A 17852-nucleotide genomic window follows, 5' to 3' on the forward strand; every position below is an offset into this window, starting at 1 on the left:
CCCTGATTTTTGATTCCACGACCTAAGGGAAAAGCTCTTAGCATTCACCCTATAAGATACACCTCTATAAGATCACCGCTCATCCTCCTGCGCTCCTGGGAATAAAGTCCTAGCCTGCCCAACCTCAGGCCCTCGAGTCCTGGCCAAATCCACTTTTTAATCATCATAATTATACTTTATCAGGCAAGTATACATATGAGGAATTTGATTTGCCACACAGTCATACCAATATAAAGCAACAAAACACACAAGATACATTTTAACATGAACATCCACCACAGTGACTCCTCCACATTCCACACTGTGATGGAAGGCGTAAAAAATGGTCAATATCTTCCCTTCTTTGTTCTCCCGCGGTCCGGAAATCCCCCAGGGTGCCCGTGGACAGTGCGTAGTCCCTCTCTAACACCACCCGGGTGCAGACGTAACCCCGGAAACCGAGCAGGAAGCCGGCTCGGGCAGATACCTCTTCCGCCTGGCGCCGTGACTCGCGGGTGGCCATCTTGGCCAGGCTGGGACTCCATTCCTTGGAGCACAGCAGTATGAGGGGGTGATCTTATAGGGGTGTACACAATCATGAGAGGAATAGATCGGGTAGATGCACAGAGTCTCTTGCCAAATCGAGGACCAGAGGACATAGCCTTAAGGTGAAGGGGTAAATATTTAACAGGAATCTGAGGGGTAACCTTTTCACACAAAGGGTGTTGGGTGTATGGAACAAGCTGCCAGAGGAGGTAGTTGAGGCTGGGACTATCCCAACTTTTAAGAAACAGTTAGACAGGTGCATGGATAGGACAGGTTTGGAGGGATATGGACCAAGTGTGGGCAGGTGGGACTAGTGTAGCTGGGACATCTTGTTCACCTATAGGCAGGTTGGGCCGAAGGCCCTGTTTCCACCTTGTATGACTCCATGGCTCTATATGACTTTCATTGCCACTTTCATTTCACTGCACATCTCGTATGTGTATGTGACAAATAAACTTGACTTGACTTGACTTGACATGGCTCTATATGACTCAATAACAAGACATGAACAGGCTCTTTGGCCCGAGATTTCTGTGCAGCCATGAATCTGACCAGACCCGAAACGTCACCTATCCATGTTCTCCAGAGGTGCCGCCTGACCCGCTGAGTTACTCCAGCACTGTGTTTTATTTTGCAAACTAATCTCCTCTGTCTGCTCGTGATTCCTTGCCCTACACCCCTGCATATGCACGACCATATCTAAAAAGGCTCTTAAACGCCACAAACATATCTGCCTCCTCCACCGCCCCGGGCAGCGCTTCCCAGCCCCCCACCACCCTCTGTATGATAAACTTACGCCACACATCTCCTTTAAACTTTGCCCCTCCTCATCATCAAGATGCGCCCTGTGGTCATTAACATTTCCACTGGTCTTCACACGCTCTGTTTGAAAGGCCCATTGAGTCGAGCTGTCTTTTGAAGCTGTGTTTGAACGCCTCCACTTCAGACCCGCACAAGGCTGCTCTCCCCTCCCCTCCTCTCAAACCCAGCAACCCAGCACCAAAGAAAATTGTACTAGGAGTCCCCTTTCATCTCCTCACCTCCTTTCCTCTGCCCTTCTCCCATCTCCTCTCCTCTCCTCCCCTTCTTCCCTCTCCTCTCCTCTCCTCTCCTCTCCTCTCCTCTCTCTCCTCTCCTCTCCTCTCCTCTCCTCTCCTCTCTCTCCTCCTCCTCTCCTCTCTCCCCCCTCCTCCTCTCTCCTCCCTCCTCCTCCTCTCCCCCCTCTTCTCTCTCTCCCCCTCTTCCTCTCCCCTCCTCCTCCTCTCCCCTCCCTCTCCCCTCCTCTCATATCCTCTCCTTCTCATATCCTCCCCTCCCCTCCTCTCCTCTCCCCCTCCCCTCCCCCCTCCCTCCCCTCCCCCTCCCCTCCCCTCCCCTCCCCTCCCCTCCCCTCCCCTCCCCTCCCCTCCCCTCCCCTCCTCTCCCCTCCCCCCTCCCCTCCCCTCCTCTCTCTCCCGTCTCCCTCTCCCAGCCAGCAGTTAACAGTCAGCTCTGAAATCAAATGCAACCAATGGGCGGCAGGGTGGCGCAGCGGTAGAGTTGAAAGTCAAAGACTAGAGGGCACAGCTTTAAGGTGAGAGGGGCAAAGTTTCATAAAGGAGTTTTAACACAGTGTTTTCACACAGAGGGTGGTGGGTTCCTGGAACTTGCTGCCAGGGATGGTGGTGGAGGCAGATATGATAGTGGCGTTTAAGAGACTTTCAGATAGGCACGTGGATATGCGGGGAATGGAGGGATATGGATCACGTGCAGGCAGAGGAGATTAGTTTGGCAATAGCAAGAAATTGTAGATGCTTGTTTACCAAACAAGAACACAAAGTGGTGGAGTAAAGGGCCTGTCCCACTTTCACGACCTAATTCACGATCTCTGCCGAGTTTGCCCTTGCCTCATACTCGCAGCATGGTCGTCACGAGGTCGTAGGTCGTTGGAGGTCGAAGCAGGCCGTGATGCTAGTCGTAGGTACTAGTGGCATCAAGTAGGTCGGGGTGTTTTTTCTAGCCTGATGAAAAATGTCCACGAGTAAAAAAGGCCATGAATTAGGTTGTGAAAGTGGAACAGACCCTTTACTCAGCGGGTCAGGCAGCATCTCTGGAGAACATGGATAGGTGCCGTTTCAAGTATGAAGATGTGCAGCACAGCGGATAGAGTTGCTGCCTTGCAGCGCCAGAGACCCGGGTTTGATCCCGGCCTCGGGTGCTGTCTGTGTGTGGAATTTGCATGTCTCCGTGTCACCACGTGGGTTTCCTCCGGGTGCTCCGGTTTTCTTCCAAAGACCTGCATATTTGCGTGTTAATTAGCCCTCTGTAAATTGCCCCTAGTGTGTAGGGAGTGGATGAGAGAGTGGGATAATATAGAACTAGTGAGAACGGATGATCAATTAAATAAAACTGGCGTTGGTGGACCAAAGGGCCTGTTTCCATACTGTATCTCTAAACTAAACTAAAAGAGGATCTCATTACCTATCCATGTTATGGGTGGCATGGTGGCACAGCGGTAGAGTTGCTGCCTCACTGCGCCAGAGACCCGGGTTCGATCTACGGGTGCTGTCTGTGCGGAGTTTGTAATGTGTGTGATCTGTGGCGGATCGCTGGTCAGCACGGACTCGGAGGGCCGAATGGCCTGTATCCATGCTGTTTCTCCGAATTAAATTAAAATGTTCTCCAGAGATTCTGCCCGACCTGCTGAGGGACTCCAGCACTTTTGTGCCTTTGATGAACTTGGCAACATGTATGGCACAGACATTGTGGGCCATAGGGCCTGTTCCTCAGTTCAGTTTAGCTTATTGTCAACGTGTTCTGAGGTACAGTGAAAAGCTTTTGTTACATGCTATCCAGTCAGCAGAAGGACAATACATGATTACAACCGAGCCGTCCACAGTGTAATCTCCACAAAGATTTAAAAGTGCAGGGCGATTGTAATGTCTCTTTACAAATCTGTTTCTGTGGCTAGCAAGCAAATAGGGTTGGCAGCCATCTTGGATGGGTTGGGGGCCTTCTTGGATGGGTTGGGGGCCTCCTTGGATGGTTTAGGGGCCTTCTTGGATGGGCTGGGGGCCTTCTTGGATGGGCTGGGGGCCTTCTTGGATGGTTTGAGTGTAATCTTGGATGGGTTGGGGGCCATCTTGGATGGGTGGGAAGGCATCTTGGATGGGTTGTGGGCCATTTTGGATGGATTGGGGGCATCTTGGGTGGGTTGGGGGCCATCTTGGATGGGTTGGGGGCCATCTTGGATGGCTTGGGAGCCATCTTGGATGGGTTTGGGGCCATCTTGGATGGGTTGGGGGCCTTCTTCGATGGGTTGGGGGCCATCTTGGATGGGTTGGGGGCCATCTTGGATGGGTTGGGGGCCATCTTGGATGGCTTGGGAGCCATCTTGGATGGGTTGGGGGCCATCTTGGATGGGTTGGGGAGCCATCTTGGATGGCTTGGGAGCCATCTTGGATGGTTTAAGTGCCATCTTGGATGGGGTTGGGGGCCTTCTTGGATGGTTTGAGTGTAATCTTGGATGGGTTGGGGGCCATCTTGGATGGGTTGGGGGCCATCTTGGATGGCTTGGGAGCCATCTTGGATGGGTTGGGGGCCATCTTGGATGGGTTGGGGGCCATCTTGGATGGGTTGGGGGCCATCTTGGATGGGTGGGGTGGGAAGGCATCTTGGATGGGTTGTGGGCCATCTTGGATGGATTGGGGGCATCTTGGGTGGGTTGGGGGCCATCTTGGATGGGTTGGGGGGCATCTTGGATGGGTTGCATCATTGGATGGGTTGGGGGGCCATCTTGGATGGGTTGGGGGCCATCTTGGATGGGTTGGGGGGCATCTTGGATGGGTTGGGGGGCCATCTTGGATGGGTTGGGGGCCATCTTGGATGGTTTGAGTGCCATCTTGGAAGCTTCATGTGCTGAACTGTTTTGTGTTAATCTTGACAGTGGTTCTTAACTAGACAGCACGCTAGGTTGCTCTCTGCTGAATACTAACTCACTTCGGCATGTTTAATTTTTCTTTGTCCTTGGCGACCCCTCCTGCTCAGGACCTGCTCACTAACACTAACCTGTCGAAACAGGTGAGTGTAAAATGCATCCTTTTCTGCAGTGCGCTGCCGTCCACTGTGTCGTTGTTGACTTTTCATTTTTTTTACTGAGATGATCATTGTTAATTGTTAATTGTCCGTGAGGTGTTGCTCTTTGGGATGTCTAACATGGGCAAGACCTACAGTGAAGGGTCGGCCTCTGGGTAGTGTTGTAGAGCAGAGGGATCTAGGAATGCAGATGCATGGTTCCTTGAAGGTCAAGTCGCAGGTAGATCGGGTGGTCAAAAAGGCTTTAGGCACTTTGGCCTTCATCAGTCAGAATATTGAGTATAGAAGTTGGGAGGTCATGCTACAGTTGTATAAGACATTGGCAAGGCCACATGTAGGGTGTTGGGTCAGTTTTGGTCATCTTGTTATAGGAAAGATGTTATCAAGCTGGAAAGGGTGCAGAGGAGAATTATCAGGATGGCACCGGGACTCGAGGAACTGAGCTATAGGGAGAGGTTGAGCAGGCTAGGACATTATTCTTGGAGCACAGTTGGATCATGAGAGAAATACATTGGGTAAATGCACAGAATCTTTTGCCCAGAGGAGGGGAATTGAGATCCAGAGGACATAGGTTTAAGGGGGAAAGATTTAGAAATATCGATAGAAACATAGAAAACAGGTGCAGGAGGAGGCCATTTGGCCCTTCGAGCCAGCACCGCCATTCATTGTGATCATGGCTGATCATCCGCAATCAATAACCCGTGCCTGCCTTCTCCCCATATCCCTTGATTCCACTAGCCCGTAGACCTCTATCTCTCTTAAATCCATCCAGTGACTTGGCCTCCACTGAGGGAATTCCACAAATTCACAACTCTCTGGGTGAAAAAGTTTTTTCCTCACCTCAGTCTTAAATGTCCTCCCCTTTATTCTAAGACTGTGGCCCCTGGTTCTGGACTCGCCCAACATTGGGAACATTTTTCCTGCATCTAGCGTGTCCTGTCCTTTTAATGGGAATCTGAGGGGTATACAAAGGGTGGTGGGTGTATGGATCGAGCTGCCGGAGGAGGTAGTTGAGGCAGGTACTATCGCAACGTTTAAGAAACATATGGACAGGTACATGTATTAGACATTAGAGGGATATGGGCCAAACGCAGGCAGGTGGGACTAGATGAGTCGGGCATGTTGGTCGGCATAACCAAGTTGGGCCGAAGGGTCTGTTTCCACACTGAATGACTCAATGACTGTGAATCTATGGTTCCTTGACCATGTGACTCTTAATAGGGTTCCATGGCCATGACTATGTGACTGTATAACTCAATGGCTCCAAGACACACACAGATGGGCAGAGGAGATTGATCCGGATGCTGACTGGATTGGAGAACTTTAGTTACGGGGAGAGATCGGACGGTCTTACGGAGGCGCGGTCTGATGAAGGGTGTTTACCTCTCCTTCTCTCCCTTGCCATGCAGAAGGAGCTCGGCTCCAACGAGGACCTCTACCTCACCATCAGGAAGGTGAAGGAGCTGTCAGTAATCGACGGGCGCCGGGCCCAGAACTGCGTCATCCTGCTGTCGAAGTAAGTGCAAGGAACTTAATGCAGCCAAATGCAGTAGCAAGGAACCCGCAGGTAAAATGCGATCGAAAGCAACTGCAGATGCCGGTTGACACCAAAGTGCTGGAGTAACTCAGCGGGCCAGGCAGCATCTCTGGAGACACACAAAAAGTGACGTTTTGGGTCTGGACCCTTCTTCAGACTGATTGTACAGGGACGGGGACACGAAAGCTGGACAAGAAAGATAGACACTAAGTGCCGGAGTGACCCAGCAGATCAGGCAACATCTCTGCAGAAAAGGAATAGGTGACGTCGGGTCGAGACCCTTTTTTTAGTTTAATTTGGTTTAGTTTAGAGATACAGAGCGGAAACAGGCCCTTCTTCCCTACCGGGTCCGCGCCGTCCAGCGATCCCCGCACACTTACATTATCCTACACACACTAGGGACAATTTTTATATTTACCAAGCCAATTAACCTACAAACCTGCATGTCTTTGGAGTGTGGGAGGAAACTGAAGATCTCGGGAGAAAACCCACGCAGGTCACGGGGAGAATGTACAAACTCCGTACAGACAGCGCCTGTATTCAGGATCGAATCCAGGTCTCCGGCGCTGTGTTCGCTGTAAGGCAGCAACTCTACCGCTGCGCCACCGTGACTGCCCTTCTTCAGGCTTGAATGATGACCCTTCATCAGAAGAGAGGAGGGGCAGCACAAAGCCTAGCAAGTGATAGGTGGATAAAAAAGGACACCGACACCCCGACCTTGGGTGCCGTCTGGCTGTGTGGAGTTTGCACGTTCTCCCTGTGACCGCGTGGGTTTTCTCTGGGCGCTACGGTTTCCTCCCACACCCCAAAGACGTGCTGGTTTGTAGGTTAATTGGTCTTGTGTAAATTGCCCCTGGTCTGTAAGTAGTGAGTATGAAAGTGGGTTAACAGAACTAGCGTGAACGTGGGTGATCGATGGTCAGCCTGGACACGTGGGATGAAGGGCCTGTTCCCATGTTGTATCTCTAAACTAAACTAGACTAAGACAGAGGACAAATGTCAGTGGTACTTGTAATAACCATTTGAGGCAAAACTAATGTAGACCATCTATTATCCCTGCTGGTGGCTAAACGCAAATTGGTGGAACAGCACCTCGTATTTTGCTTACAGCCCAGTGGTATGAACATTGATTTCTCTCACTTCAGGTAGCCCCGGCATTCCCTCTCTCTCTATCCCTCCCCCACCCAAGTCGCTCCAGCTTCTCGTTTTCACCCAACAAACAGCTAACAATGGCCTGTGTCCTTTATCATCGTTACATTTCTGCATATCTTTCATTCATTGTTCTTTATCTCTCCACATCACCGTCTATGTCTCTCGTTTCCCTTATCCCTAACCAGTCTGAAGAAGGGTCTCGACCCGAAATGTCACCCAGTCCTTCTCTCCAGAGATGCTGAGTTACTCCAGCGTTTTTGTGTCTATCTTTGGTTTAAACTAGCAACTGCAGTCCCTTCCGACACTATTATCCCTCCTAGTTGCACTCTGTTTGGCTGCTTGGTCATACAATGGGCGGTCACGGTGGCGCAGCGGTAGAGTTGCTGCTTTACAGCGAATGCAGCGCCGGAGACCCGGGTTCGATCCCGACTACGGATGCTGTCTGTACGGAGTTTGCACGTTCTCCCCGTGATCTGCGTGGGTTTTCTCCGAGATCTTCAGTTTCCTCCCACATTCCAAAGGCACACAGGTTTGTACGTTAATGGGCTTGGTAAATGTAAAAAATGTCCCCAGTGTGTGTAGGATAGTGTTAATGTGCGGGGTTCGCTGGTCGGCGCGGACCCGGTGGGCCGAAGGGCCTGTATCCATGCTGTATCTCTAAACTAAACTAAACTAAACACAGACACAAAACAAACCTGCAGATTAATCCGAGAAATCTGCGGTCAGAGTAGAAAATGGTCTATTTTAAAAAAAGACCATCATAACTCAGCAGGATCTCTATTTTCATTGCACGGTGTAAACAGTGAAAACACGTGTCCATATAACGCAACAGTTAAAAAACCCATTCAAACATAGTTTCTCTGGATTTAGCCTGCAGGTTTGCTTGGAGAAGCTCCCCTGCAGAGCTTGCTAAGTTGGTTGTAAAATGCCTTCTATTATGCTGAGCAGTAATGACTCTAGATCCCTCCCGTTCCCCAAGAACACAGTGGGCGTTCACAGTGGCGCAGCGGTAGAGTTGCTGCCTCACAGCGCCGGAGACCCGGGTTCCATCCTGACTACGCGTGCTGTCTATACATAATAGACAATAGGTGCAGGAGGAGGCCATTCGGCCCTTCGAGTCAGCACCGCCATTCGCTGTGATCATGACTGATCATCCGCATTCAGTACCTAGTTCCTGTCTTCTCCCCGTATCCCCCTGACTCTGCGCGGAGTTTGTACGTTCTCCTCGTGACCGTGTTGGATGTCTCCGGGTGCTCCCGTTCCCTCCCACTTCCCAAAGACGTGCAGGCTTGTAGATTAATTGGCCCACTTGGTTGTAAATAGTAAACTGTTCCTCATGTGTAGGACAATGCTAGTGTATTGGTGTAGTGTTATCACTGGTCGGCGCTGACTAGGTGGACCAAAAAGCATGTTTCCCTTGGTAGAACCACTGCCTTAGAGCACCAGAGACCCAGCTTCTATCCTGACCTCAGGTACTAAACTGATTTCCTCCCGTTGCCAAACACTTTAACTCCCCCTCCCATTCCAATTGCATCTCATATTTCGCCTGGGCAGCTTTCACCCCAGCGGTATGAATATTGACTTCTCTAACTTCAAGTAACCCTTGCTTTCCCTCTCTCTCCATCCCCTCCCCCTTCCCAGTTCTCCACCAGTCTGACTGTCCTCCTGATTAAATGTTACCTTTGTATGCTTTATTATCAGCTTCCCCTAGCTAACAATGATCTATTGTAGAGGAAGAAGATTAGACTTAATTGCCTTCCATCACAGTGAGGAATGTGGGGAATCCGCTGTGGTGGATGTTTATGTTAACTTTTATGTACTGTGCGTCTTGTTGCTTTTTTTATATGGCTGTATGGTAATTAGAGTTTTCACTGCACCTTCATTGGTACACGTGACAATAAACTGACCTTTGGCCTTTGAACCTTTCCACATTCTCCATGATCTGCATCCTCTTTGATGTCTCGTTTTCACTCCTTGCCCTTCCTTATCTCTGTGCCTCCCTTCCCCCCCAACTCTCAGTATGAAGAAGGGTCTCGACCTTCTCTCCGGAGATGCTGCGTGTCCCGCTGAGTTACTCCAGCTTTTTGCGTCTGTCTTGGGCTGAAGACAGTGTTGTTTTCCGTTCTCAGTGTTCTTTTCCACTGCTAGGTTGAAGCTGTCTAATGAGGAGATTAAGCGCGCTATCTTGCAAATGGATGAACAGGAGGACCTGCCCAAGGATATGCTGGAGCAGGTAAATCTAGGATCCTGGAACATGCTTAACAGGGCAGCACACAGTGCCGCAGCTGGTAGAGTTGCTGCCTCAATGTGAAACAGTCGCCGAGTCTAGGCTTGGTCTCGCCGATATGCTGAGAAACAAGGAAGTCCAAGCAGACACAAAGTGCTAGAGTAACTCAGCGGGTCAGGCAGCATCTCCGGAGAGAAAGGAATGGGTGACATTTCAGGTCGGGATCCTTCTTCAGACCGCAGACCCTGAAGGAGGCTTCTAACCCGAAATGTTACCTGTCCTTTTTCTCCAGAGATGCTGCCTGACCCGCTGAGTTACTCCAGCACTCTGTGTCTATCCTAGTTACTGCAGATGCTGGTTGACTGAGGAAAGGTCCAAGGACATTTCAAGCTGGAAAAGGTACAGAGAAGATTTACGAGGATGTTGCCAGAACCAGATGGTCTGAGCTATAGGGGGAGGTTGAGCAGGCTGGGACTCTATTCCATGGAGCGCAGGAGGATAAGGGGAGACCTTATGGGGGAGTTAGATGTGGCCCTTGTGGCTAAGGGGATCAGGGGGTATGGAGAGAAGGCAGGTACGGGATACTGAGTTGGATGATCAGCCATGATCATATTGAATGGCGGTGCAGGCTCGAAGAGCCGAATGGCCTACTCCTGCACCTAATTTCTATGTTTCTATGTTTCTATGTTTCTTATAGAGGTGTATAAAATCATGCGAGGAATAGATCGGGTAGATGTACAGAGTCTCTTGTCCAGAGTAGGGGAATCGAGGATCAGAGGGCATAGGTTTAAAGTGAAGGGGAAAAGATTTAATAGGAATCTGAGGGGTAACTTTTTCACACAAAGGGTGATAGGTGTATGGAACAAGCTGCCAGAGGAGGTAGTTGAGGCTGGGACTATCCCAACGTTTAAGACACAGTTAGACAGGTACATGGATAGGACAGGTTTGGAGGGATATGGACCAAACGCGGGCAGGTGGGACTAGTGTAACTGGGACATTGATGGCCGGTGTGGGCAAGTTGGGCCGAAGGGCCTGTTTCCACACTGTATCACTCTATCACTCTATGACCTGTGTTCTGCCGTTGTCCGAGCTAAACTCCCCCGCCCCTGCGGCGACATCTGCCCACAGCTCCTCAAGTTCGTGCCAGAGAAGAGCGATGTGGACCTTCTGGAGGAACACCGGCACGAGACCGAGCGCATGGCCAGGGCGGACCGCTTCCTCTACGAGATGAGCAGGTTGGTCACGCAATCACGCAGCGTCCCAGAAACCCCGCTACCATCAGACCTTGGGGTGCAGTCACTTCCATTGACTTCACTTTCCCTTCCCAACCCTTAGAAGCAGTTTGGAAGCATGAATGAATGTATGAATGAATGAATAAGTTTATTGGCTAAGTATTCACATACAAGGAATTTGTCTTGGTGCTCCGCTCACAAGTAACAACATGACATACAGTAAACAATGAAGAATAAAACATAAAACATTAAAACATTAAGAATTAAACATTATAGTTTAAACAAGTGAATGAAATAAAAAATACCAGAGCAAAAGGAGGCAACAGATTTTTGGTTATTGAGTAGAGCTACTGCTCGTAGGAAAAAAGTTGTTTTTATGTCTGGCTGTGGCGGCTTTGACAGTCCGGAGTCACCTTCCAGAGGGAAGTGATTCAAAGAGTTTGTGGCCAGGGTGAGAGGGGTCAGAGATGATCTTACGCGCTCGCTTCCTGGCCCTTGCAGTGTACAGTTCATCAATGGGGCGAAGGTTGCAGCCAATGATGGGACCTCATTGAAACTGACCGTATAGTGAAAGGCCTGGATAGAGTGGATGTGGAGAGGCTGTTTCCACTAGTGGGAGAGTCTAGGACTTGAGGTCACAGCCTCAGAATTCAAGGACGTTCCTTTAGGAAGGGGATGAGGAGGAATTTCTTTAGTCAGAGGGTGATGAATCTGTGGAATTCTATGCCACAGACGGCTGTGGAGGCCAAGTCTTTGGGTATTGTGAAAATTGAGATTGATAGGTTCTTGATTAGGAGATTACCAAAGATTATGGTTGGAAGGCATGAGAATAGGTTTGAGATTGGACCAGGTACTACATTACATAAATGCAATCGTCAAACTCAAAGTACAACAGGTAGAGCAAAGGGGAAGATACAGAGTGCAGAATATAGTTCTCAGCATTGTAGCGCACCAGTTCCACAGACAAAGTCCAAAGTCCACAATGGGGTAGAGGTGAATCGGACAGTACCCTAGCTTATGGAAGGACCATTCAGAAGCCTGATAACTGAGGGGAAGAAGCTGTTCCTGAGTCTGGTGGTGCGTGATTTCAAGCTTCTGTGCCTTCTGCCGGACGGGAGCGGGGAGAAGAAGGAATGACCGGGGTGGGTCGTGGACAAGTATTTGATTGTGTTGGGTGCTTTCCCGAGGCAGTGTGAAGTAAAGATGGAGTCGTTGGTGGGGAGTCTGGTCTGTGTGACGGACTGAGCTACATCTACAACTCTAGTTTTACTTCGGAGTCACGTGAGTCACTACGTGAAGAACTCCGCCAGGATGCATGCGTGCCATATCGTTACACACATTGCAACGAGTCACAGCAGGGGGAATGACGTTTCCCTTAGCGGCAAAAATTGAAAGCAGGGAACAGCAGGTAAGGAGACTCTGCGTTCCAGAATTTGAAAGCCGGTAACAGCAGGTAAGGAGACTCTGCGTTCCTTCCACTTACCTTACAGGTGGAGACATCGACCAGATCCACGAAGGCTGCGGGAAAGCTGGCGGGGGAGAACCGCGGAGTTGCGGGCAGCCGGCAGCAGCAGCAAACGGCACGCCAATCTCCCGTAATGGGAACAGCTGTGCCCGACTTCGCTCCCGCACTGGCCACGGCCGGGCGGTAGAGCGAAGCAAAAAACCAACAGAGACGTTGACTCCGATGAGTCCGACTCTGAATAGCCGCGAGCTCCAGTGCCCGTGCGCATTGGGGCCGGTTGGAGCAGCTTTAGGAGCAGCCGCGAGCGGCCAGTGCCCGTGCGCATTGGAGCCGGTTGGAGCGGTTGGGAGCGGGGAACAAAGCAGCCGTGATGGCCAGTGCCCGTGAGCATTGGAGCTGGTTGGAGCGGCTGCAGGAGGAAATACTCCAAAGTGGCAGGCACCAGGAGATGGAGGCTAGCCACAGTGGGCAGTTAGTAAGCCCCACAGCAGTACCTCTTGTGGGGCTGCACAGTGTTTCTCCCTCATCAGAGCTGATTGCAGGAGCTGGAGCAGGAGCGGCCGTGACGGCCAGTGCCCGTGAGCATTGGAGCTGGTTGGAGCGGCTGCAGGAACTGGAGCAGGAGCGGCTTCAGGAGTAGCGGCTTCAGGAGCAGCCGCGACGGCCAGTGACCATGAGGTGGCCAGTGCCCGAGAGCATCGAAGCCTGCTTGAGCGGCTGTTGGAGCAGGTAAGTGGCAGGCTCCGGGAGATGGAGACTAGTCACAGGGGGCAGCTAGTAAGTCCTACAGCAGTACCTCTTGTAGGGCTGCACAGTGTTTCTCCCTCATCAGAGGGAAGTATAGGGGGTCAATTCTGGGCTGAACCTGAAGAGGGGTGCAGAACATACCCCTAGTGCACATGGGGTGCAAGAAAACCTATTGGAAGACACTTACCATCAGGGAACTGCAAAACACTGAATGTTCCCAGTATCAACCAGTGTATTTAAAAACATGGCAGGGCCAGGGACTTGAAACAACATAAAGTTCTGAAAGTCCTAACAGTGGGAATTACGGGTTTCGCCCGCACAATAAACAAAAAAGACATGACACTAGATCGCCAGGATGCACTGGCCTTATTTTGCAACTACCAATGCGAGTAAACAGAATTCGGAAGAAGTGCCATCCAACCGGCTTTAGACCCTAATTTGCAGGCCTATGCAAACCTGGAACCTCAAAACCACCAATATTACTATTTGAAGGCAACTTATCAAAACATGTAAAAGAACTTGACAAAGAGGGTAAACCTGGGGCTCTTTAAAGCAACGTCTAAAAACTACTTCCTGGGGAATGCGCTAACCCTCAACACCGACCCAACTACAGATCCAGACACCGGCACCCCAACGTCCACGGAGGATGCCGAAAAAGTAACAAACCTACCAATAGTAACCATGGAGGAAGATGGGTCTGGTTCCTTACGAGGTTGGTGGGAGATTACAATTCTATCTGGATGCATGGAATAAATTAACTACCAACACTTATATTTTCAGAAGTATAGGGTTATACCATAGAATTTATACAAAACATAATCCTCCAGTTCAGCATGTACCGAACCGAATGTTCGTGCTTACAGGCAAAGAAAAAATCAAAAGCGCATGCTGAACTACAGTGCCCATATAAAAAAGGAGTAATGGAGGATATCCAACACGAATCACAGGAATTCGTGTCCAAAATCTTTATCATAAACTAGATGGTGGTTGCCACATCATCATAGATTTGACTAATTTGAATACTTTCGTACTTTATATTCATAACTAGATGGGAACCTTTGTTACTGCTAAGCAATTGATTCCTAGGTTACTACATGGCAAGCATCGTATTAAAAGATGCTTACTATACAGTACCCATTAGAGGTGACCACAGATGTTATTTAACACAATGGATTATCTGCGGTTCACCCTTAACACAGTTCACATGTCAGTGACTTTGCCGAAAGAAAAGGTTACAGCCTTAATGGAGGCTTGCAGCAAAACAAAACCATCCATCAGACTGGTAGCAAGAATAATCGGCATTATAGTGGCTGCGTTTCCAGCCACACAAATCGGACCTTTACATTATGAAAAATTACAGAGGGCAAACATTCGTGCACTCAAAAATTATGGGGGTCATTCTGACAGACCAAAGAAGCTACCAACAGAGGCCACAATGGAACTAAAATGGTGGAAACATAACATTAGGCATTGTTCCTATCCAAACATTAACAGCTACCCGCCTATGGAACTACATACTGATGCCAGTGCACTTGGATGGGATGCTACCAATTCCATCTCCAGCTGTGGGGGAGATGGAATGCACAGGAGGCATCATTATTACAAACACTGGGCATAAACTACCTGGGAATGTTGAGTGCATTCCATGGCTTTAAGTCATATTGTTCTGGGTTATATCACCAGCATGTTAGACTACTAATTGACTACACCACCGTGGTAGCATATATCAACCATATGGGTGGAAACATATCGACATCATGTGACAATCTGGCCAACACCATTTGGCAATAGTGTATCCAGAGAGATATTAGGATATCAGCTACCTACTTACCAGGTAAACTGAATCTAGTGGCAAACAACAGGTCACGCTAATTCTATGAAAAACACTGAATGGATGTTGGATAAAAAATGTATTGCTGAAATTACAGCACGGTATGGAACACCAGATAACGACCTATTCGCATCCATACTCTCACCAGTTATCGAATTAGGTTCTTGGGAACCAGAACCTGGGGCAGTGGCTACAGATGCATTTTCTTTGCATTGGGGGATTATTTATTTATGCATTCCCTCCTTCTGCCTCATCAGTCGGGTATTTAGGAATATACAGTAGACTCCGCGTCTGGTATTTTGATAGTACCCGATTGGCCTACTCAACCATCGGTCCCGGTGATATCGACATGGTTTTAGAACCATGCATCACCATCCATCTTAGACCTAATTTACTGGTTCTTCCCACAACAAGGGGAGTTACCCATGTCATAATTATATAAACCTATTAATTTGTAGAGTTGAAAGCACCTCTACTACACCTGGGACTGACGGACCGAACAGTGGATATTATTTCAGCGGCCCACAGACAGTCCACCAAAAAACAGTACTTGGTGTCTTCAAGAAATGGGAAGTACAGTCACAACAATAAACATCACCCACAGATCTATGAACATCCCGTCTGTTCTGGAATTCCTGGCAAGCCTCCATTACGATGAGAGGCTCAGTCATAGTGCCATCAACTGCGCCAGAAGTGCTCTGTCAACATACCTGTGGCAAGGAACAGAGCGGCATTCTGTTGGGACATACCCTGGTAACCAAACTCATGAGCGGCATTTTAATGTTAATCCCCAAGAACCAGGTACTCCCAAATATGGGATGTGAGCATTGTACTGACCATGTTAAGAAACTGGTCTCCAGCTACAGCTCCGTCCCTACAGAAACTGACTGAAAACAGTCATGCTGATGGCCTTGGTCACGGCACAAAGGGTCCAGTCACTACAGAAACTAAGGCTGGACAACATGATTATTTCATCTGGAAATTTAACTTTTCACATCAATGAAATAGTCAAACAGAACAGACAGGGGTCAGCAGGCCTAAAAACAGAATTCAGGGCCTACCCGACAGATGGTCGTCTCTGTATTGTAACACACTTACTATTATATATGGAGTATACTAAGATCATCAGAGGGAAAGAAATGTCACTTTAATCAGCTACAAACAGCCACTCAAAACAGTGACAGTCCAGACCATCTCTAGATGGCTAAAACAGGTCCTAATAAAGGCTGAAGTAGACACTAGCATTTTTAAATCTCACTCCACCAGCGCTGCAGCTACATCGGCAGCTATGAAGTTGGACGTTCCTATGGACCAAATCCTCAAGACAGCAGGATGGTCAACAGAGGAAACTTTCCAACGACTTTATAACAAACCAGTCATTGAACCTGGAACATTTGCAGAAACAAATTTAAGTTCTGTAATATAATTTACCCCATAAATAGGGGCAATAATTGGTGTTAATATATTTATCGTTGGGTTTCAATATCGTATTGATGTCTAATGATGTTAACTCTATTCTCCCCATAATCAAGGCAGATGTGATGCATGGACTCGTTTCCACGATATAGCAATCACAGCTTTAAAATCTTTAGGTAGTCACTCACGTGACTCCGAAGTAAAATAGTAAGATTAATCGAGAACTTACCAGTTTGAAGATTGATCGTTATTTTATGAGGAGTAACGTTGAGGGAATACATGCCCTCCGCTCCCACCCTTGATCATATACTCTTCTCTAATCTTACTATGTTTAGTCATTACAGTTATCTGTGATTTCACACCGCTGCTTTGAAGAATGCCACGCATGCGTCCTGGCGGGGTTCTTCACGTATTCCCTCAACGTTACTCCTCATAAAATAATGATCAAACTTCAAACTGGTAAGTTCTCGTTTAATCTTGCTATTTCTTGCCGTATTGGGCAGAGCTGTTCCCAAAGCAAGCCGTGATCCAACACGACAGAGTGCTCTCTACGGTGCTTCTGTAGGCGTTTGTAAGAGTCACTGGAGACGCCCCAATGACCTCAGTCTCCTCGGGAGGTAGAGGCGTTGGTGGGCCTTCTTGGCAGTTGCTTTAATGTGGTTGCAAACTTGAAGACTTGTTTAAAATGATTTTTACAAAAGCTGGAAGGAGTGAAAAGATGATTTATGAGGGTAGGTAACCCACACCTATAAAGGTTGTTAAACTGGAAAGAATGCAGAGATTTCCGAGGATGTTGCCAGGACTCGAGGGCCTGAGCTGTAGCGAGAGACTGGGCCAGCTAGGACTTTATTCCTTGGAGCGCAGGAAACTGAGGGGTGATGTTATACAGGTGTATAAAATCATGAGGGGAATCAACAACCGAGGTTTGAACTAAGAAGGGAAAATTTTAATAAGAACCCGAGGGACATCTTTTTCACTCAGGGTGGTCGGTGTATGGAATGAGCTGCCAGAGGAGATGGTTGAGGCTGGAACTAAGACAGCATTTAAAAAAACACTTGGATGGATACATGGTTAGAGGTATATGGGCCAAATGTGGGAAAATTGGATTGAAGGGATATGGATCATGAATATGCATCAGGTACACCACAAACATTATGGGCCGAAGGGCATGTTCCTGTGCTGGACTGTTCTATATTCTGTTAACACCTCTCTACTCCCTCTACTCAAGGGAAGCTTAGTTCCACAGGTTATAAAGTCATTGAGTCAACAGGCCCTTCGGCCCAAATCATCTGGCAGCATCTGAGGAGACCCTTGTCTGAGGAAGGAACCTGGCCCAAAATGTCGCCTGTCCTTTCCTTCCCTGTGATGCTGCTTGACCATCCGAGTTCATCCAATACTTTTTGTTTAGATCAAGATTCTGGCATCTGCAGTTTCTTCTGTTTCAATGGACAATAGACAATAGGTGCAGGAGTAGGCCATTCGGCCCCTCAAGCCAGCACCGTCATTCATAGTGATCATGGCTGATCATCCACAATCAGTACCCCGTTCCTGCCTTCTCCCCATATCCCCTGACTCCGCTATCTTTAAGAGCTCTATTTAACTCTCTCTTGAAAGCATCCAGAGAACCGGCCTCCACTGTCCTCTGA

The 17852-nt window shown here is 48.8% G+C and overlaps 1 protein-coding gene across 1 annotated transcript in view; it reads left to right on the forward strand.

Moving 5' to 3' along the window:
- Positions 1–17852, forward strand: part of daam2 (dishevelled associated activator of morphogenesis 2) — a 274117-nt gene that overhangs the window by 196380 nt on the left and 59885 nt on the right. The window contains 3 exon segments of the mRNA XM_055636342.1: positions 6009–6115; positions 9437–9521; positions 10644–10750. Coding sequence (XP_055492317.1) covers positions 6009–6115; positions 9437–9521; positions 10644–10750 — 299 coding nt within the window.

Source organism: Leucoraja erinacea, chromosome 5 (genome assembly GCF_028641065.1).
Source record: "Leucoraja erinacea ecotype New England chromosome 5, Leri_hhj_1, whole genome shotgun sequence".
NCBI lineage: Eukaryota > Metazoa > Chordata > Chondrichthyes > Rajiformes > Rajidae > Leucoraja > Leucoraja erinaceus.